The 22,865-nt window shown below is 32.5% G+C and overlaps 1 protein-coding gene across 1 annotated transcript in view; it reads left to right on the top strand.

The window, feature by feature from the left end:
* The first annotated feature begins 9,154 nt into the window (after positions 1-9,154).
* LOC143076104 (G protein-coupled receptor kinase 3-like) overlaps positions 9,155-22,865 on the top strand; it is a 117,942-nt gene continuing 104,231 nt past the window's right edge. The window contains exons 1-3 of the mRNA XM_076251743.1: positions 9,155-9,549; positions 9,677-9,753; positions 18,883-18,956. Coding sequence (XP_076107858.1) covers positions 9,437-9,549; positions 9,677-9,753; positions 18,883-18,956 — 264 coding nt within the window. The 5' untranslated portion in view covers positions 9,155-9,436. The remainder of the gene's footprint in view (positions 9,550-9,676; positions 9,754-18,882; positions 18,957-22,865) is intronic.

Consider the following 22,865-nt stretch of genomic DNA (forward strand, 5'->3'; position numbering starts at 1 on the left):
AACTTTATATCAAAAGAAACTGATTATTTTGTACTAGAGAAAATTCATACTAAGCTTTGTAAATTTTCACTGGAGTTAATATAAAAACATCAAATATGGCATGTAGAGGAGAACTAGGTTCACTCCCTACACTGTATTATGTAATAATGAATATGGTAAAATATTGGATCCATCTTATGAAAGATATTGAACCTTCAAATATTATTCTAAGGGAAGCCATAAATCTATCTCATTCTATGGACAAACATAACCAGGAATCTTGGATAGGAAGCATTAAACATATATTTAAATTTCTAGACTTAGAATATCTATTTGTTAACCAGTCAAACTTTAAACAAAACCATATTCTAAAAAAAAGTAAAAACATCTTTAACTTTTAAATTTAAAGAAAGCTGGTTAGCTAGTTTAGAAAGCAATTCTGGGAACTTTTCGAAGTGTACTAATTTACAATCTAGCAATAAATTAAGAAAAAATATTTTTATGTTTGAACCATATTTAAAAATGAATTCAAAAAAAGACAGGCAAATAATCACAAGATTTAGAACTAGCTGTCATGATCTTGAAATCGAAAGAGGGAGGTATATTGGAATTAAAGCTGAAGACAGAAAGTGTAAGCTATGTAAGAACGCAGTTGAAGACGAACTACATTTTCTTTTAAAATGTCCTGTTCTAAAAGATACTCGATCTCAACATCTATCTAATTTAAATTCTAAATTCAAAAATTTTTCAAGATTATCTGATGAAATGAAATTTGTTTGGATTCTTTCATCTGAAGATTTGTTTGTTACTTCAAACTTATCTAATTTATTGCACTCCCTTTTTGAAGAACGAAAGAAAATTATAGAAAATATTGTTGTTTGAAAAAAAAAAAATAGAAGAAAAATATATATATATATATATATATAATATATAAAATATAAAATTTTTATAATGTTTCCCTCTCGGTACTGTCTTTTGATTGAAAGAAGCTTCCAAGTTTGGTAAATCTTAATATATATATATATATATATATATATATATATATATATATATATATATATATATATATATGAAATAAAATTGATCAGGAGTTGTCTCCCATAGACCTAGAACTATAAAGAATTATGTAATTTCTCCAGGTCACAGTGGCACCCATAACAACTATGTTTTGTCAATAACTTGGTTTATATCAGGTTAATTAGTGTAAATGTGTATTCATGTGTTTTTTGAATAAATGTACTTTAATCATTCTAATCATTTTCTGTGCTTTATTTTGTAATTCATTTGATTGTATAGCTCAAATTTTGGGCACCATGATTAGTTAATAAAATTACTATCTATCTATCAATCAAGTTCTTCTAAACACATGTAAATTCAAAGTACAAAAAAAAACAAAGTAAGCAGATTTAAAGCATACAGCCAATTCTCCGTTTCAGAATCTTAATGTCTATGGATAATTTTATTGTTCGTACCCCAACTTGAAAACAACGTCACTGGCGTTATTGGTCTAATGTTCATTGCTTTGGACTTTTATAACCAATCACAACATATTTGTGTTCGCTTTTGAAAACATCTGCCAGAAAGACTTAGATTGTTGATTGTTGAATTGTCTTGTCTAGTCTTGTATGTATTGTTTTTGGATAAACCAGGAGCTGATATATATTAACATAGATATACTGTTCCTATAATAAACTCATCAAAGATAACCTGATGACTTAAAATTGTAAACGCTAGACACGTGTACACTTAAATTATAAGTCACAATTGAAAAAAAGTACAATAACGTACGAGGTTGAAGAGTATTGCAGGCTAAAAATTCAATGACATAGCAAACCCGTTTTGTCACAAACGTATTGACTACTGGGCTGTTGGTTCACTCGGAAAAAAACTTTACCATTAGTGTGACATGTCTTAGTGCTTCTTATACGTTTTTATAGTAATTATAGTAAAAGTTTTGGTACTGCTTAAACTGACATTAAACCTGATTTTATCGACACTTATATGATGCAAATATTGCACTGTGGTATTGGAAGAAACATTTTATTCGTTTTCGTACCAAACTACTCAGCAGAGGTGTGCCTTCATTGGCATAATTTATATTACAGATACAGTCAACAGTTATTGAGGTGGTGTTTTATCACTTTTTATTTACATGGTACATTCTCTTATGCTTTGTTTTATTAGATATTGTACAAGTTTTTATACTCGATGAAAAGCTAACGAGAGCTTATGCTTCAATGGTATTTCAATATCAAGAATCAAAATAATGTTGAACTCATTTACTTACTTATCGGTCTGGACATTTAGCGTGTTCCAAATCATACCGAAACAGCTTGAGGAAAATAGACTAACCTCACAGGCACTTGTCTCAGATTTTTTTGCATGTTAATATAACATCTTTAATATTAAAGTATTTAGGAATTTTTTTCTGAGACAAGTGCCTGTGACTAACCCGCAGCTGTTTTTGCGCCTGTTCCAAGTCAGGAGCCTTTGTTAGTCTTGTATGATTTTTAATTTAAGTTTCTAGTGTGTCAGTTATTTCGGAGTTTTGTATGACGTCAATTTTAACTGAACTACTCTAGTAATTTTTGTGTAGGGGCCAGATGAAGCACGTTCCGGGTTCGGCAGTTTCTCGCTGCATTGAAGACCCATTGGTGGCCTTCGGCTGTTGTCTGCTCTTTGGTCGGGTTGTTTTCTCTTTGACACATTCCCCATTTTCATTCTAAATTCTATTTGTCCCCTATGTATTAATAAGACTTATTGCATTTGTATATAATGTTTATTTACCAGGTAAGTGCATTATGTATGAATCTGTCCCTATATTAATAAAAGAAAAACTGACCCATTACAGGCTAGCATGGCATTTATACAAGGCCGTTGTGCATAGCTAAATTTGAGATTTGATAATCTAGTCACACTTCCAGTAAGTATATTGATCTGTGGTAGTGATACGAATTTTTTTTAACGTATACTGGTATCGCATGTTGATAGATGCATGAACATAGTAACAGACTCAGTCTTTATCGACTGCTTGGTAAATCTATCTTTTATGGTGTAAGTTTCAAGAATATGAAAACAAGAAGACGTGGGCCAATGATAACAAGACGACAATTGTTCCACAGAGACACACACACGTGGATGTAATCAATTTGTGAATAGTCTGTTCAGCTATAAAATGACCCGATTTTACAACTTAATCCTATCAAGAAAAGCAACTTTCTGACTTACGATAAAAAAAATACATGAAAAACAAATACTAGTATATCAGACTGCAACCAACGACAACCCCCAAATAACAGACTCCTTGCAGGGTCACATTGTAAACGGCGGTGTTAAACTTGTTTGCAGACCACCTAAAACCTTGGGCGTGGTGTAACTGTACAACATATATATATTAACTGTAAAAATCAGCTGGAAAGAGCCAAACTCATCAGATCGACATAAATCACAAAATAATAACAAACAAAGTGACAAAAGACACATAGTTCCGATCTTAGAGTACGCTAGTAATTGAAAGTTAGTTGAAAATAAAATTGAGAATGGAAATGGGGAATGTGTCAAAGAGACAACAACCCGACCAAATAAAAAACAACAGTAGAGGGTCACCAACAGGTCTTCAATGTAGCGAGAAATTCCCGCACCCGGAGGCGTCCTTCAGCTGGCCCCTAAACAAATATATACTAGTCCAGTGATAATGAAAGCCATACTAATTTCCAAATTGTACACAAGAAACTAAAATAAAATAATACAAGACTAACAAAGGCCAGAGGCTCCTGACTTGGGACAGGCGCAAAAATGCGGCGGGGTTAAACATGTTTGTGAGATCTCAACCCTCCCCCTATACCTCTAACCAATGTAGAAAAGTAAACGCATAACAATACGCACATTAAAATTCAGTTCAAGAGAAGTCCGAGTCTGATGTCAGAAGATGTAACCAAAGAAAATAAACAAAATGACAATAATACATAAATAACAACAGACTACTAGCAGTTAACTGACATGCCAGCTCCAGACTTCAATTAAACTGACTGAAAGATTATGATTTCATCATATGAACATCAGGCATAATCCTTCCCGTTAGGGGTTTAGTATCATACCATCATAACATATATGAGAAGAACATAACCCGTGTCATGCCAACAACGGTTTTTAGAATAAATGTGTTTAGTTCCGATGCAAAGACCTTATCAGGGACTCAATATTAACGCCAAAATATGCAATCTTTAATGACTTGACAACAGTATCGTACTTATATCCCTTCTTAATAAGTCTATTCAAAGGTTTTGTAAGTTTCTGAGATGAATACTGACACCTTTGTGCTTTATAAAGAATATTTCCATGAAAAATTGGATGTGAAATACCTGAACGTATTAGAAGTCTGCATGTTGAGCTATATTTACGAATGATGCCTTTATACCGATGATTAAATTTAGTAAATGTTTTGACTAGTTTGTGATATCGAAAACCCTGGTGTAATAATTTTTCAGTAATACATAAATTTCTCTCGTTAAAATCTAAAACATTGTTACATACACGAGCGAATCGTACAAGTTGAGATATATAAACACCGTAAGATGGTGACAAGGGAACGTCACCATCTAAAAACGGATAATTAACGATAGGAAATGAAAAATCATCCCTTTTATCATAAATTTTAGTATTCAGCTTTCCATTAGTGATATAAATATCAAGATCGAGAAAAGGGCAGTGGTCATTGTTAGTATTAGCTTTATTTAAAGTAAGTTCAACAGGATAAATTTCATTAATATACATACTGAAGTCGTCATTATTGAGAGCCAAAATATCATCCAAATATCTAAAAGTATTATTAAATTTGTTTATCAGATGTTGTTTCGATGGGTCTTTGCTTATTTTTGTCATAAATTGTAACTCATAACAATACAAAAACAGGTCCGCAATAAGTGGTGCACAGTTAGTCCCCATTGGAATTCCGATAATCTGACGATATACGGAATCCTCAAAGCGAACAAAATGTTATCTAGTAAAAATTCAAGGGCATATATAGTATCAAAGCATGTCCAATTAACATAGTTTTTTTTGTTTATTGCTACTAAAAAATGACCTAAAAGAGTTTGAACATATATATTCATATTCTGATTTTTTGAATGCCCATTTAATTAGGTGTGTGAATTTTTTCTTAATGAGAATGTGAGGCAATGTGGTATACAGGGTAGAAAAATCAAAACTTTGAACAGATTCAAAATCACCAATATAAGCATGCAATTTATCAAGTACTTCCAACGAGTTCTTGACACTCCAAAAGTAATTTATTCCACTATTTTCGAAGGCCTTATTTGAACAATTTATTATCAGGTTTTTAATTGTACCAAGTGTGCTGGTAAGAAGAATAGACAATTTAGTAGTTGAACAATGGCGTGAAGACGAAATAAATCTATATTTGTAAGGGGTTTTGTGTAGCTTCGGAAGCCAATACATAGTTGGGACTTTCATTGTATTTGGCTCTGCTTGTAAAGCGGTGGCTAAAAGTTTATGTTTGTTACAGATTCGTTTTCTGAAAATGGAGTCAGTTGGAATGTTGGTGAATTGGTGATTTCCTTTTTCAGAACCCCTGCCAATATAAACTATAAATCATGTTTGACGAGGCTAAAATGTTGATGAACAGACTGCTTATTTGACATCAATAATTCGCGCAAGTTGGAAGAGGACAAGTAGCATGTAACAATGTAGAAATTCTGAATGAAGCGCACTGTTTGCCTCAAAATTTTGCATGATAATATTCTCATGCGAATTTTCTCACATAACATAACATAAAAGTTCATATTTTCGTCAAAGCTCAGAGAAAAATAGCGGTATCTATAATTTTGTGTGCTTTTCAACGTCAATGGCTGCTTTAGAAAGAAAAAAAAAGTCTTAGATACAGTAACTTGTTTAACTAATGCAGTTGGGACATCTAGTAATTTGATAAGGTCCCGCATTGCATCCCACATTCACAAAGGATAAATGCACAGTTAAGAGGTCGAGCATAGAAGCAAATTTAAATCATCTCAGTTGAATAGATATAAGAGAATGTGGTATGAGTGCCGGCAATGAGACAACACTCTCACTCGAGTCACAATTTGTAAAAGTAATCCATTATATGTAAAACTAAGGTCTTCAACACGGAGCATTGGCTCATACCGAACAGCAAGCTATAAAGGGCATCAAAAAAGACTTGTGTAAAACCGTTCAAATGGGAAAACCAACGGTTTAATCTATATAAAAAACGAGAAACGAGAAACTCCTATGAACCACATCAACAAACGACAACTAATGATTCTGTTCCTCCGTAAACATTCTAAACATTTTCCAATGATTTCCAACACAACGCATTGTCGGATCAAGGGGAGTGGGTTTTCCGGGGGTTGAACCCCCTTTTTATGGCCGATCAATGCGTTTGAATGGGGCCATATAGCTTGAAACCCCCCTTTTATCTGGGTTGAGAACCTCCCCTTTTTAAAATGGCTGGATCCGCCCCTGCAACTTTACCTCTAATATGTAGTTTTCCCTCTTTTTTTTCATGCAATTGTTCTCATTTTAAGTGGTGCAGTGAGTAATTCTGATTTCAGACACTAATACATAAACATAGTGGGCATTTCAAATTTATCTAACAGTGGCGTATCCAGAACTTTTCAAAAAGGGGGGGGGGGGGCATTGACTAAAAAAGGGACGAAACGGATACCAAAAGGACAGTCAAACTCATAAATCGAAAATAAACTGACAACGCCATGGCTAAAAATGAAAAAGACAAACAGACAAACAATAGTACACATGACACAACATAGAAAACTAAAGAATAAATAACACGAACCCCACCAAAAACTAGGGGTACTCAGGTGCTCCGGAAGGGTAAGACTAAACTTAGGGCCCCCGCTCCAGTCATGCTTCAGTGATTCCCTATATACTAGTATAATCATTCACCAAATCCTCCTTGATTGCCTATGTCTTTTTTACTAGAAAGGGCTCGATGGAACGAGCCGATAATTATAACTCAATTTTTGACTCAATGAAAGAACGATGCAGTACTTCGGTATTGGGATGAAAATACGACTCTTGTTATTAAGTTTATTTCTTTCATATTATGAGTACCAGTAATAGGATAATTATATTTAGAATGTGCAAACCCTTGCAATGTACTCATGCCCACCAAACAGTTTGCATCTGACCTTGATCTCAATTCATGAACCATTATACAAGTTTTTGTGGTCAAGTCCATATATCAAATACTATAAGTAATAGGTCTATCATATTTGCGTATGGCATTCCGTGATTGTTATGTGTACATGTCCAACTGGCAGGTATCATGTGACCGTGACCTCATTTTCGTGGTTAAGTAGTCTAAAGGTAAGTTTTTGTGTATTTGGTCTTTTTATTTTCCCTTTATTAGCAATAGGTTAACCACATTTGTTGTATGGAAGGATTGTAACTAAGGTATATTTCTGTCTGGCTTGTATCATCTGACCTTGACATCATTTTCATGGTTCATTCGTCAATGTTAAGTTTTTTTTGTTACGGTTTTTGATAAGCAATATGTCAACTGTATTGGATGATTTTGAGGTGTACCTGTATTTCCTGCTTAGTTTATCTAGTCTTCACCTCATTTTTTGGAACATGATAAGTTTATTTGATATTTTTAGTAAAGCTACGTAAATATGTCGGCCTCGAGAATCACGAAATTAAGAGACATTTATCGTCAAAATGTGCATCTGGTGCAAAAAAAAAAAAAAAAAAATGGTACCGCTAATTTTATTATTTATATCTTGAATATAAATAATTTCGAAGAGCGCAATCTGTTTATGGAGTCAATTACACAAGTCCATATCTTGTCATTTACAAAATCACTGAAACAACCACGGTATACAGTGGCGGATTTAGCCTGGGGCAGGGGCCGCCCTCTTTTTGTTTGAAAAATTTGGTTGATTATGTAGGAAATCACTGAAGCATGTCGGGGACCGGTCACTATTTATTGGAGGTTGGGACCGGTGCAATTCATATTTCTCCCTTTAAAAAAATCTATGTCCTAACCTCTGAATGTACCAAAAAAAGTTTCTGTCCTATATGAAATATCTACTAAATAAGTATATGTCCTATCAAAACTATGAATAAATTAAACAGCCTCTCTTATCATACTGATAAAAATAAATGATAATGAAAAAAATAATCCTGAAACATGATTTAAAAAACTTCACTCTTTTGGAACTTGTTACTGTATCGATTCCTAAGACAAAACAAAGTCTGGTTTTGATGGAAAACAAAAATGAATACGAACCTAAAAATTGTATAAAAATCTTCGTTTAGAATATGATTGCGAATGGAAATGTGGAATGTGTCAAAGAGACAACAGCCCGATCATATAGAGCAGACAACAGCCGAATACCACCAATGGGTCTTCAATGCAGCTAGAAACTCCCGCACCTGGAGGAGTCCTTCAACTGGCCCCTTAACAAATATGTATACTAGTTAAGTGATAATGAACGTCATACTCGGCTCCAAATTATACACAAGAAACTAAAATTAAAAAGAATACAAGATTAACAAAGGCCAGGGGAACCTCTATACCTCTAGCCAATTGATGTATTTAAAAAAGTTCATGATCGTCTCAGCCATAGTTGATCGATTTATAGAAACGTGTAATAATACTGAATACAAAAAAAAAAAAAAAAACCCAAAAAAACAGCCCAACGAACTACAACTGGTACAGAAATTTCGTCGTATTTCAAAGATGTGAATTTCGGAAAATATTAATATACACATGTAGTTTTAATTTTCGGCAAAGCCACAATAAACTAGTACTTAAATTTCTTTATAATGTGTCTTTCGAAATAAACTGAGATTGCATGCGTTTGGTAAATTATTTCCTGATATTTAAAAATTATATACTGAAATATTGAATAATTCTAAAGTGAAAATTTAACTCCCAAATGTGCAGAAATTACGTAGTATATCAAAGTATAACAAAATTTTCACACTCGGATCACAAAGGCTACTTGAACCAGTTCTAGAAAATTATTCTCTCATCATATTGTAGTTTTTATTGACAAATCGTTATTATTGACGTAAATCTGAAGATTTAATCTTTAACGAAAGTGTATTTGTTTAGATTTTCTAAAGTTTTTAATAATCGATCAACAAAGGTCGGTTCCGCATCTGGCCAATAGCACGCCCCGACCTCTTTTCCCAGTCGCCTTTGCAAGCTCCTCATTTACTGATTAATACATTTACATATGTACATATTTGAATTATCTTAAGCAAAGCAATATAGATGAAGGATTATATGGTTAAAATATTATTTAATATTCGAGGGAATATATGTGTTAATAAAATGTAGGCCAAAAAGAATGGAGTACCAGTAAGGAAGGATAAAAATTCATTACACACTTGGTGTAAAATCGATCTTCGGGATAGATCGCACAGTTTTGTGATCTATATTTTTGTAAAAATGGCCGACTTGGAGGCTGTGTTGGCTGATGTCAGCTATCTCATGGCGATGGAGAAGTCTAAATCAACTCCAGCCGCCAGAGCAAGCAAGAAAATCATCCTTCCTGATCCAAGGTACGTAGCGGAGCAAACGGGCACCTGCTCGGGTTCTGTTAAAACCCAGTTTGACACCATGTAATTTATCGTCTGCTTTATTGATGATAAATGATATGATAATATTTATTGTCTTAATATTTTTCAGTGTGAAGAGTGTTATGAATAAACATTTGACGAAAATGGGTGAAATAAAGTTTGACAAAATATTTGGACAAAAATTAGGTGAGTTACAAGTGTGTTTGCGGAAGTGATGCGGCGGCTGCGCGCAACATCAGATACATCTACATAACATAATCTTTCTCCTGATTATTCATCAATACACTGATAATGTGTACACAAGTCCAGATAATTGTAAATTCAGTGTAATAGGATTATAACTGAATGCTTCAGTAATTAACAATCAATTATGAATTAACAAGAGTGCAATAAACAATATTATGATATAAATTGTTTCAACAAATATTTATATACTTAATTTTAATTTGGAAATTAAGAGGTTTCCATGTTGATCTGTTTAAAATATTTCCATCTGAGAGTAAACACCTGTAAAAATACAAAATGAAAGTAATATATTTACTCTGAAACAATGGATGTTTGATGCAATTAACAGATATAATCACAAGATATTTATTAAATTATAACATACATTGTATTCTAATAACTTTTTTATAATCTCATAATATTTAGGCCTATACATGTATTTATGATCAAGAAACATACAATTTCTTGTTATAATGTACATGTGCAAATGTAAACAATCTCGCTATTATGAAATCACATTAAGTAATTAATTTTACAGGTAATTTAATAATAAAATATGAATTGGTTATCATGGCTAGAACTCGCTAGTTCTTGTTTTTTTTTAAATTTTATTTAGAAGCTTTGTTATGAATTCAGAATAAAATTGAAAATTACAATACACTGTTCAATTTGATTTTATAATCCTTACAAAATTTTGTTGTTAAATCAAATTCAATCTAAATAATTCTTAAAGCTTGTCTAATCTATCTCGTTAATATACATGTACATGTATATGGGACTGTTGATTTTTATTTCTGTGAGGAACATTTATACTTTCCAAGGCAGGCGTAAAAAGCTTTTACAGGATGTCAGGACTTGTCCTTTTATATGCTTGAGTTCAGGATTTACACTTACAATGTATCAGGACTTGGGGAATTTTTACCTAAATTTTCCTTGATTTTTATGGGAATTCGGTTTACAAGCATCAGCGTTAATTTTTCTGGAAATAGGGGATGATACACCTCTGACCCCATGCCCCTCTCTTACCATACACATTTTATGAATATTTTCTGTGAAATTACTTTATGTAATCAATATGGAAGAGTGGCTAATACAAGTTCTTAGTACATATATAATTTAATTTTGGATTAAACATGTCTTCTGATTGGCTGACGTTATTTTGTTTTCAGCCCATAGACATAATTTAGTCATGTGACCGTGACGTCATCAACGTTTTTTCATGGTTTTCTACGGTTTAAAATGGAATTAAGAATTAAATTATAAGAAATGACTTCAATATTTTTCCTGTCTATTCGAAATAACATAAAAAATGTGGTGCACACTGTTAAATAACCCGCAACGCGTGTTATTCAATGTGCACCACATTTTTAGCTCACCTGTCCCGAAGGGACAAGTGAGCTTATGCCATCACTTGGCGTCCGTCGTCGTCCGTCGTCTGTCGTCCGTCGTCTGTCGTCTGTCGTCGTAAACTATTTCAAGAATCTTCTCCTCTGAAACTACTGGGCCAAATACTTTCAAACTTTAACTGAATGTTCCTTAGGGTATCTAATTTATAAATTGTATCCGAAGTTTTGATGTATCAACAAACATGGTCGCCATTGCTAAAAATAGAACATAGGGGTCAAATGCAGTTTTTGGCTTATAACTCAAAAACCAAAGCATTTAGAGCAAATCTGACTGGGGTAATATTGTTTATCAGGTCAAGATCTATCTGCCCTGAAATTTTCAGATGAATCAGACAACCCGTTGTTGGGTTGCTGCCCCTGAATTGGTAATTTTAAGGAAATTTTGCTGTTTTTGGTTATTATCTTGAATATTATTATAGATAGAGATAAACTGTAAACAGCAATAATGTTCAGGAAAGTAAGATTTACAAATAAGTCAACATGACGGAAATGGTCAGTTGACCCCTTTAGGAGTTATTGCCCTTTATAGTCAATTTTTAACCATTTTTCGTAAATCTTAGTATTCTTTTACAAAAATCTTCTCCTCTGAAACTACTGGGCCAAATACTTCCAAACTTTAATTGAATGTTCCTTAGGGTATCTAGTTTGTAAATTGTATCCGAAGTTATGATCTATCAACAAACATGGTCGCCATTGCTAAAAATAGAACATAGGGGTCAAATGCAGTTTTTGGCTTATAACTCAAAAACCAAAGCATTTAGATCAAATCTGACTGGGGGGTAATATTGTTTATCAGGTCAAGATCTATCTGCCCTGAAATTTTCAGATGAATCAGACAACCCGTTGTTGGGTTGCTGCCCCTGAATTGGTAATTTTAAGGAAATTTTGCTGTTTTTGGTTATTATCTTGAATATTATTATAGATAGAGATAAACTGTAAACAGGAATAATGTTCAGCAAAGTAAGATTTACAAATAAGTCAACATGACGGAAATGGTCAGTTGACCCCTTTAGGAGTTATTGCCCTTTATAGTCAATTTTTAACCATTTTTCGTAAATCTTAGTAATCTTTTACAAAAATCTTCTCCTCTGAAACTACTGGGCCAAATACTTCCATACTTTAACTGAATGTTCCTTAGGGTATCTAGTTTGTAAATTGTATCCGAAGTTATGATCTATCTACAAACATGGTCGCCATTGCTAAAAATAGAACATAGGGGTCAAATGCAGTTTTTGGCTTATAACTCAAAAACCAAAGCATTTAGAGCAAATCTGACGTTGGGTAAAATTGTTTATCAGGTCAAGATCTATCTGCCCTGAAATTTTCAGATGAATCAGACAACCTGTTGTTGGGTTACTGCCCCTGAATTGGTAATTTTAAAGAAATTTTGCTGTTTTTGGTTATTATCTTGAATATTATTATAGATAGAGATAAACTGTAAACAACAATAATGTTCAGCAAAGTAAGATTTACAAATAAGTCAACATGACGGAAATGGTCAGTTGACCCCTTTAGGAGTTATTGCCCTTTATAGTCAATTTTTAACCATTTTTCGTAAATCTTAGTAATCTTTTACAAAAATCTTCTCCTCTGAAACTACTGGGCCAAATACTTCCATACTTTAACTGAATGTTCCTTAGGGTATCTAGTTTGTAAATTGTATCCGAAGTTATGATCTATCTACAAACATGGTCGCCATTGCTAAAAATAGAACATAGGGGTCAAATGCAGTTTTTGGCTTATAACTCAAAAACCAAAGCATTTAGAGCAAATCTGACGTTGGGTAAAATTGTTTATCAGGTCAAGATCTATCTGCCCTGAAATTTTCAGATGAATCAGACAATCTGTTGTTGGGTTGCTGCCCCTGAATTGATAATTTTAAGGAAATTTTGCTGTTTTTGTTTATTATCTTGAATATAATTATAGATAGAAATAAACTGTAAACAGCAATAATGTTCAGCAAAGTAAGATCTTCAATTAAGTCAATTTGACCAAAATTGTCAATTGACCCCTTAAGGAGTTATTGCCCTTTAAAGACTTTTTTTCACAATTTGTTCATCATGTTGACTTACTTTAAAAAATCTTCTCCTTTGAAACTGCTGTATCAATTTCAGCCAAACTTAGGCTAAATGAGTTTCAGAGTATCTAGTATAAATTTTATATTTTATTTCCTTGTATGTCAAGAAACATAGCTCCTATGGCTAAAATAGAACATAGGAGAAAATGATTATTTTTTTTGGCTTTTGAAGAAAAAAGGACGATCCAAAAACATTTAAATAAATTGAAAAGCCAAAATAATCATTGATGAGAGATTTAACCAAAAGAATTAAGGTGAGCGATTTAGGCTCTTGAGAGCCTCTTGTTTATGTTATTTCTTCATAGACAGAAAAAATATTACAGTCATTCCTTAAATGTACAATAACTACATGAAAGGCTTATAGTACATATACATATTGATTCTTTCATCTCTTTTTTTATTAAAAATGTACATTTAGAATTGCACATCAGTAGTCGGTTTCACAAAAAAAACTTACAACTAAGATTGATCGTAAGTCATGAACAATTAAGCATATTTTTATGAGCAATCATAGTCAGTTTCCTCGTCACAAATGCTTTTATCTCAATATTTTGCTTAATTAGGAATTTGATAAACTTGCAGATATCTATAAGTCTTCGCTTTACACATACATTGTATCTTTTTTTAGGTCGCATACATGTAAAAAAAATAGTCATGATATAGTCTTTATGTCCATGGCTTCATATGATTAAACCACAATTGCTAATCTTAAGTTTTGACCATAGCATTTTTCTTCAACATATAGAATGACCAAAAGTATTGAAATCAATATATTCTGGTTGGCGACACATTTTTTTACCCTATGACCTATAGCTACGTACATACATGACATTGTAAAAAATTCTAAATGCAATTATTTTGATTTGCCTTATTGATTATTTATTTTGGTTATTCTAACTTCTAAAAAATAAACAAAAAGAAATAAATTGAGGTTTAATTAGGTCACCCAATAAATGTGAGAGTATATAGAGGGGGGTTCAGAGGGGTCCTGATACCGAAATCCTGGGCTTAACATCATGAAATCCTGAGGTCCCAAATTAAAAAAAATTAAATACTGACATCCCGAAATTCGAAAAAAGAAATCCTGGATCCCGATAGGGACGATCCCCAGCTTATAAACACCTGATCCTGACGTCCCGAAATAGGTCCTGCCCTCCCTCTATATAGGACAGCTTTAATTTGTACATAGCAACTTTCATTTAAATTAAAACTCTAGCCACTAGGTCATGTAGGTACAGGACATGTACAAATGTACTTGGTCTTTTATCACATTAGACATACCTTGTACATTTAAGGGCGTTAAAAAAAATTGAAAATACTGATAAAGTGAATTTCTAATCATTCTTTACAAACTAGTTCAATAATTCCTAAATAAATGTCAAAAGTAGGCTTACATTGTTTGTTTTCTTTTTTTTTTTGCCAAGCCACTGTCAGTTTGGTTTCAATTAATTATGTGTTAAAATATTCCTTTTGGTATCTTTATAATGTATATAAAAAGTTACATTAAATTTTCTAAATAATTAAAATAATTTAATCTACATGTACATGTATTATATATTTGCCTTTATATTAACATGATGAAATTCAAGTAGTATTCTCTACAGTTGTATTGTATTCTTTATGTAGTTTATATATTTTTTTTTACATGTTTAAGATAAATTAAGATAAATGATAAATGGTGTACATATTCCCTTCATGTATATCATATAGAATTGAGAATGGAAATAGGTAATATATGTCAAAGAGACAACAACCCAACCAACAGAACTTGTTTATTCTTATACATTTTGTATATATGTGCTTCACTCTAGTTAACTATTTGGCATTTAAAACTCCAAAGTAAAATTGATGCATGATGGAATTTAATTATCCAATGATTTCTATATATATGACTTAAGAAAACTATTTATGGACAATATTAAAAGCTGCTCACAGAATTTTATTGTTAGTTGTCATGGAGATAGTTATGTCAAAGATTTATTGGAAATATTTTCAGAACTTTATGGAACTTTTATGTATAGTTAGTTTCCTCATACATTGTATACATAGTAAAATAGTACTAAAATTGAGTAAACGTGACCATTGCCATTAGCTAACTAAAATAATGTCTGGCTGTATTTACAATGTAAGTTAATATCTGACTACCAGGAATCTATGCATGCACACAGTATTTGGAAGACTAGAGAATCGAAATGGGGAATGTTTCAAAGAGACAACAACCTGACCCAAGAAACATGTCTATATTTGAAACTACATTACATTACCAAACAATCTGTAAACTGCTTAAGTTTCAAATAGAATGTGCAAAAGTAATTAGTATTTATTAATTAAGATTATTTTGCTGTTTTGTAGAAATTCCAGTGCTTAAGATGTAATTTGTAATTGTGTTGTTTTTTATAAATTTACATAACAAGGAAAACTGTATGCACACCACAAATGCACTCTGGTGATTAAGTAACATGCTCAATGCACAACATGTTTTGCCAAGTGCACATCATCAGACTAACTAGCACGCTTAGTGCACATTAATTGACAAACCCAGCTCAGACAAGCATGCTCAGTGATAAACATAGCACTAAGTAACATGTTCAATGCATAACATAACACATACAAAGTATCATGCTCAATGCACATCAGTCTAACAAAATAACATGCCCAAATGTACAACATAACACATACAGAATAACATGCTCAATGGCAACATAGCAGAAACAAAGAAACATCTTCAATGCAAAACATAACACATATAGAAAAAAAAAAAATGCTAAATGCACAATAAACACTATCATAGTAACATGTTCAATACGCAACATAACACACACAGAAGAACATGCCCAAAGCACAACATAACACTATCAAAGTAACATGTTCAATACACAATATAACACATACAGAAGAACATGCCCAAAGCAAAACATAACACTATCATAGTAACATGTTCAATACACAACGTAACAACAACGTCTTACATACAGAAGAAATGCTCAAAGCAAAACATAACACAGTCAAAGAAAAGTGTTCAATGCACAACATAACACATACAGAAGAACATGCCCAAAGCACAACATAACACTATCAAAGTAACGTGTTCAATGCACAACGTAACAACAACGTCTTACATACAGAAGATATGCTCAAAGCAAAACAAAACACAGTCAAAGAAAAGTGTTCAATGCACAACATAACACATACAGAAGAACATGCCCAAAGCACAACATAACACTATCATAGTAACGTGTTCAATGCACAACGTAACAACAACGTCTTACATACAGAAGAAATGCTCAAAGCAAAACATTACACAGTCAAAGAAAAGTGTTCAATGCACAACATAACAAAAATTAAGTAATGTGTTTAATGCACAACATAACACAAACAAAAAAACATATTCAAAGCACAACATAACACCTACAGAATAACATGCTTTATGCACAACACAACACAAACAAAATACAATGCTCAGTGCGAAACATAACACATACAGAATAAAATGCTCAATACACAACACAACACAATTAAAGAAACATGCTCAATGTGAAACAGTACACATACAGAATAAAATGCTTAATACACAACATAACACAATCAACATGCTAAATGCACACATCAAACAAAGTCACATACTCATTGCACAAGTCAAGCAAAGTAAAAAACTCAATGCACACCAAGGACAAGGTAACATGCTCAATGCACATCATAACACAAACACACTACAATGCTCAATGCACATCATAACACAAACACACAATGCTCAATGCACAGCATAACACAAACACACTACAATGCTCAATGCACATCATAACACAAACACAATACAATGATCAATGCACAGCATAACACAAACACACTACAATGATCAATGCACATCATAACACAAACACACAATGCTCAATGCACATCATAACACAAACACAATACAATGTTTAATGCACATCATAACACAAACACACTACAATGATCAATGCACAGCATAACACAAACACAATACAATGCTTAATGCACATCATAACACAAACACAATACAATGCTCAATGCACAGCATAACACAAACACACTACAATGATCAATGCACAGCATAACACAAACACACTACAATGCTCAATGCACAGCATAACACAAACACACTACAATGATCAATGCACAGCATAACACAAACACACTACAATGCTTAATGCACAGCATAACACAAACACACTACAATGCTCAATGCACAGCATAACACAAACACACTACAATGATCAATGCACAGCATAACACAAACACAATACAATGCTTAATGCACAGCATAACACAAACACACTACAATGCTCAATGCACAGCATAACACAAACACAATACAATGCTCAATGCACAGCATAACACAAACACACTACAATGCTCAATGCACAGCATAACACAAACACACTACAATGCTAAATGCACAGCATAACACAAACACACTACAATGATCAATGCAGAGCATAACACAAACACACTACAATGCTCAATGCACAGCATATTACAAACACACTACAATGATCAATGCACAGCATAACACAAACACAATACAATGCTCAATGCACAGCATAACACAAACACAATACAATGCTCAATGCACAGCATAACACAAACACACTACAATGATCAATGCACAGCATAACACAAACACACTACAATGATCAATGCACAGCATAACACAAACACACTACAATGCTCAATGCACAGCATAACACAAACACACTACAATGCTAAATGCATAGCATAACACAAACACACTACAATGATCAATGCAGAGCATAACACAAACACACTACAATGCTAAATGCACAGCATAACACAAACACACTACAATGATCAATACAGAGCATAACACAAACACACTACAATGCTCAATGCACATCATAACACAAACACACTACAATGCTAAATGCACATCATAACACAAACACAATACAATGCTCAATGCACACCAGACTACACTGCATACACAGTAACATACACAAAGTAATATGCTCAAAACACACAAGAGAAAGTAACATGTGCAATGCACAATACAACTCAAAATAACTTGATCCGTACATAACACAGCCAGACTAACATATATATATATATGCAATATACACCACATACAAAGTAACATGTACAATACACATTCAAGACAAACAAACATGTGCACTGCACAATAAAGCATACACACAGTTATATGCTCAATGCACAGAACAGACAAAGTAACATGCTCAATCCATAACATGAAGAAATTTCACAGAATATTTGTTAAAGTCATTATATTATATCATATAATTCTGAGTTTGTTTTAAACTCAAATGATGCATTTAAACATGCTGATCATAAACAAAGTTCAGATTGATGGCCTGAACATAATATTTTAATCTTTTTATATACATAGGGGCCAGCTGAAGCACGCCTCTGGGTGTGGGATTTTCTCACTGTATTGAAGACCCATTGGTGGGCTCAGGCTGTTTTCAGCTCTTCGGTTGGGTAACCAGGGTTGTTGTCTCTTTGACACATTCTCCATTTCCATTCACAAATTTATACTGTAATGACACCTAGCATTGGATCTGTAATAAACAAAACAATCTCTAAGTTATTAATCTGTATCTTTTTCAGGATTTTTATTATTTAAGGAATATTGTGAACAAATCTGTGATGAATCTGTCCCTCAGTTAAAGTTTTATGAAGAGGTAAGTACATGATGGAAGACGCTACACTAAAACATATGTCTATATATCATCCAGGTTGAAATCCTTATACATAACTAAATGTATGGGCAATTTTTTATGAAGTCTCTAATGCTGTGTGTCTATGAGAATTTGCTTGCACCAGTTTTGAAAATCCAGAGTTTTGTTTCAAACTAACTGGAAACATGGTTATTGGTCTTGAAGACAGTCTTTAAACATGTGCTGTTGAAAAAAATAGTCTCTAATCTATGCTGTTGAAGAAATAGTCTCTAATCTAGGCAGTTGAAGAAATAAACATTTGTAATGTTGGTTAAATAAAGAATTTAGGACAAACAGTAAATCCAAATTTATTTCCATCTCCTTGAGTTCTTATCCTATCAGTAAATGTCATCGAAAGAACTTGTTTCTTTATATAAGGTACCTGCTTGTATTTTATTTTGACTTTTGTGATCTGTTTCTGTTTTAAATTGTACATTAACTATTAAAATCAGACCTGTAATCCAGTTAAGCATCACTTTGTGCTGAAGTCCCACTCAGATGGAAGAGAGATAGGATGATAGAGATGGTTAGATAGTACACCCACAACCATTTTAAATACCATGTAAATGTCATATAACTCTGGGGGACAGGTAGAAATGGTTTTCATACTTTTTTAACCCAGAATATGACATAATAGAGTCCATTTGCTCTATAAATGTCTCTGTAATACACTTGAGACAGAATGTTTGGAAAGGTAATAATATAAGAGGGGATGGAGTGATGTTTAAAAACCTAAATCTGTTTTATCATCAGCACTCATGGGTAGTCTAGGGTGTTAAACATGCTATATAAAAAAGAAGATGTGGTATGATTGCCAATGAGACAACTATCCACAAAAGACCAAAATGACACAGACATTAACAACTATAGGTCACCGTACAGGCTTCAACAATGAGCAAAGCCCATACCGCATACTAGTCAGCTATAAAAGGCCCTGATAAGACAATGTAAAACAATGTAAAACAATTCAAACGAGAAAACTAACGGCCTTATTTATGTAAAAATAATGAATGTAGTAAATATTAGAAAACTCAATAGTGAAATGACTAAAACTGAACAGTCAAAACATTGAAGTACATGTACAACTTTGCCTAAGGGAGTCCAGCACGATTACATAATTTATAGGACTAGAAACTAGAAAGTTATAGATGTTGATGTTCATGTATAATTCTTATGGTGCAAAAGAGTGTTGGTACCTTTGTTATCCTAATATTCTTCTTCATGTAAATTTGATGGGTCTTAATAAAATTTAGGTATTTTTTGAGTCAAATTATATGATTAAAGGACATTAACCTTGGAAGGTCTTTTATTTATCTGGTAGAAGCTATGTTTTTTTGGTTGTTTTCTGCTTTTAACCCACCATCTCATTTGATATACATTAAAATATGCTGAAGATTTCTTTTAAAATGCCTTTAAAACTTGAAATTTTCTTTAGTAAATCTAAGCATTCCAATCATTTGTTCATTTTAGTCATAATGGTTTTTTTTCTTCATTTTCATGATGATATTTTAATCAGATACATGTATTTTAAAGGGAAAAATAGCTGTTTAATTAAATACATCTGACTGAAGTTGTACATATAACTGCATTCTTTGGTCAAAATTAAATCTAAAAGAAGGACACAATACAAAAACACATTTTGGGGCAATTTGAGAATCTTCTTTTTCTAAATAACCACAAACAAAACATTTGATAAAGGACTGCTAAGAGTACAAAAACCTATATTGTATTAAGGCCACTATCTGAGGCCATTATTAGGTTGTTATCGAGCTATTTGCTTAACAATTGGGAAGAATAAGGGGATAGGGGCTGATTTTGTTATTTTTCATTTTTGTGAAAAATGTCTAGTGTAATAAACACGTACAAGAAAGTACATGTAGCTAGAAAATAATTTTTTGTTCTAAAATATTCTACTTTTTCTAAGATGTTGATTCTAATTTATTGGCATGCAAATCCGAAGTTGACAGGACTGAGGACAGGATGTAGTCTTTCTTCTACTGGTCACTTTTAGAACATATTAAAGGCGCTTGTAATAAAAGTTTTATATTGCAAGCTTTAGTATATCAATGTTTAAAGCTTGTAAAGGCTTGGCAATGGCTCACAGTTTGTAACTTCAGGGTTCATACATGTATATGTATATGAAGTAAGGTTCTATTTGTCTCCTGCTTTTGAAAAATATATCCCGACATCTTTTGTCTGGATAAAAATAGTATTAAAGTGGCATATGATTTTGAACATGTTTGAAACTACAGCAATAATGGAACTTTGTTTTAATGACCCAGGAGCCTGCAACTTATTAATCATCAAATGGCTCATGAAATAGTAGGTTTGATACCACTCAACCTGAACAATCTCTACTTATTGTGATGTTGGGCAGGTGAAAATAATTTCACTTTCATCTTGATAATCCCTCTAATCACTGGAATTCTGTTACATTCTTATGTGTTGTTTTGTAGGAGTATTGAATTTTATATTGTTAGTAGAGCAAATTAACATGATTAAGCATGTTGAAGTGGAAAACAGGAAAAAATTGTAAAAGCTACATGGAGGTTTTGCGGCAGAAATTTGTGATTGAGTATTATTAATTCTGTTTGTCCACTGTTAGAGAAAAACAAAAACAAACATAGGCCTATATGTTCTGTCTTGTTTATGTATTCCTTGTATTTTAAAGTTTCAGTGGGTCTCAGGGCTGTTTTAATTACTTCGTTTCCCTTTGGTCATCAATTTAAAGGGATTAAAATTTCATTATTTACTAGACTCTCAATTTGTGCTGCAAACTGATCATCCAAACCCCCGTTCTCAAGTATTTTTTGGAGGGATTTACATGAATGCTGTTCAATAATCATATATTCACTATTTTAGGACTTTTTAGGTACTATTAACTTTTCTTGAATCAACTTCCCTTTGAAACTGAAATAATTAACATATGATTGAGCTTAAGAACAATATAATCAGCCTTTGATTTTCTAGGTTAAAGATTACAATAAGGTACATAATTATATATATATATATATTTAAATCCTTTACTGAGGCCTCAGAGCTCTACCTCAGAATTATGTGTAGGAGGAATACTAATAATACATTATCACATTTTTAAATGTCAAATTGATAATAGGTTTCAACAGATGGTGTATTATACATATTACATTGTAACCCTTGTTGATATATGATAAATCACAAAGTCTATACAATTTTATTAAGTTTCATTTAAAGGAATTTACATTGTGAGCTACTTAATGATTTATTTTTACATTGTGTTTGATATTATTTTATATTTACAAGATTTTTTTGCGAATCATAACAAATACGTTTTTGTACATTTCCTGTTTTTGTTTTTATGATGTTTTTTTACCTCGAAATGTTACTTGTACATAAGTATGCATACACGTACATTGTATTTGTTTTTCGATTTTAAAATGTGCGTTATGATTATAATACATTAAGGTAAAAAAAAAATAATTTAGTGAGGCTGAGCAACTACCTCTCTTATGTTAATGCCTCAGAGTTCTCGAATCTTTTTTTCCCCTGGTTGTCTTGGAAAAAAATTTGATGGTCCTCAGTCCTTTATAATTTGGGTAGTCAAAACCTTCTGACCACCACCTTGCAAGAAATCTGACCTCATTTTAAAGGTTGTTTTTTTGGGAATGTTTAATGCTTAAAAAAGAAAAGTTTTTAATTTAATTGAAAAGTGTTTTTTTTTTTTATGTTTGTACCTGCTTTTCACCACGTGTATGAATTTACTGGTTAGTCATTGCCTGTAGTCATTCAGTCTTGAAGTTTGAGATTTTTTTTTATGGAAATGGCCAATATTACTGTATCTAAAAATAAATTCATAGGTTGACTAAAATTGGAATGGACATGTTTTAGGTCCAT

The sequence above is a fragment of the Mytilus galloprovincialis genome, chromosome 5, assembly GCF_965363235.1.
Source record: "Mytilus galloprovincialis chromosome 5, xbMytGall1.hap1.1, whole genome shotgun sequence".
NCBI classification, from domain to species: Eukaryota; Metazoa; Mollusca; class Bivalvia; order Mytilida; family Mytilidae; genus Mytilus; species Mytilus galloprovincialis.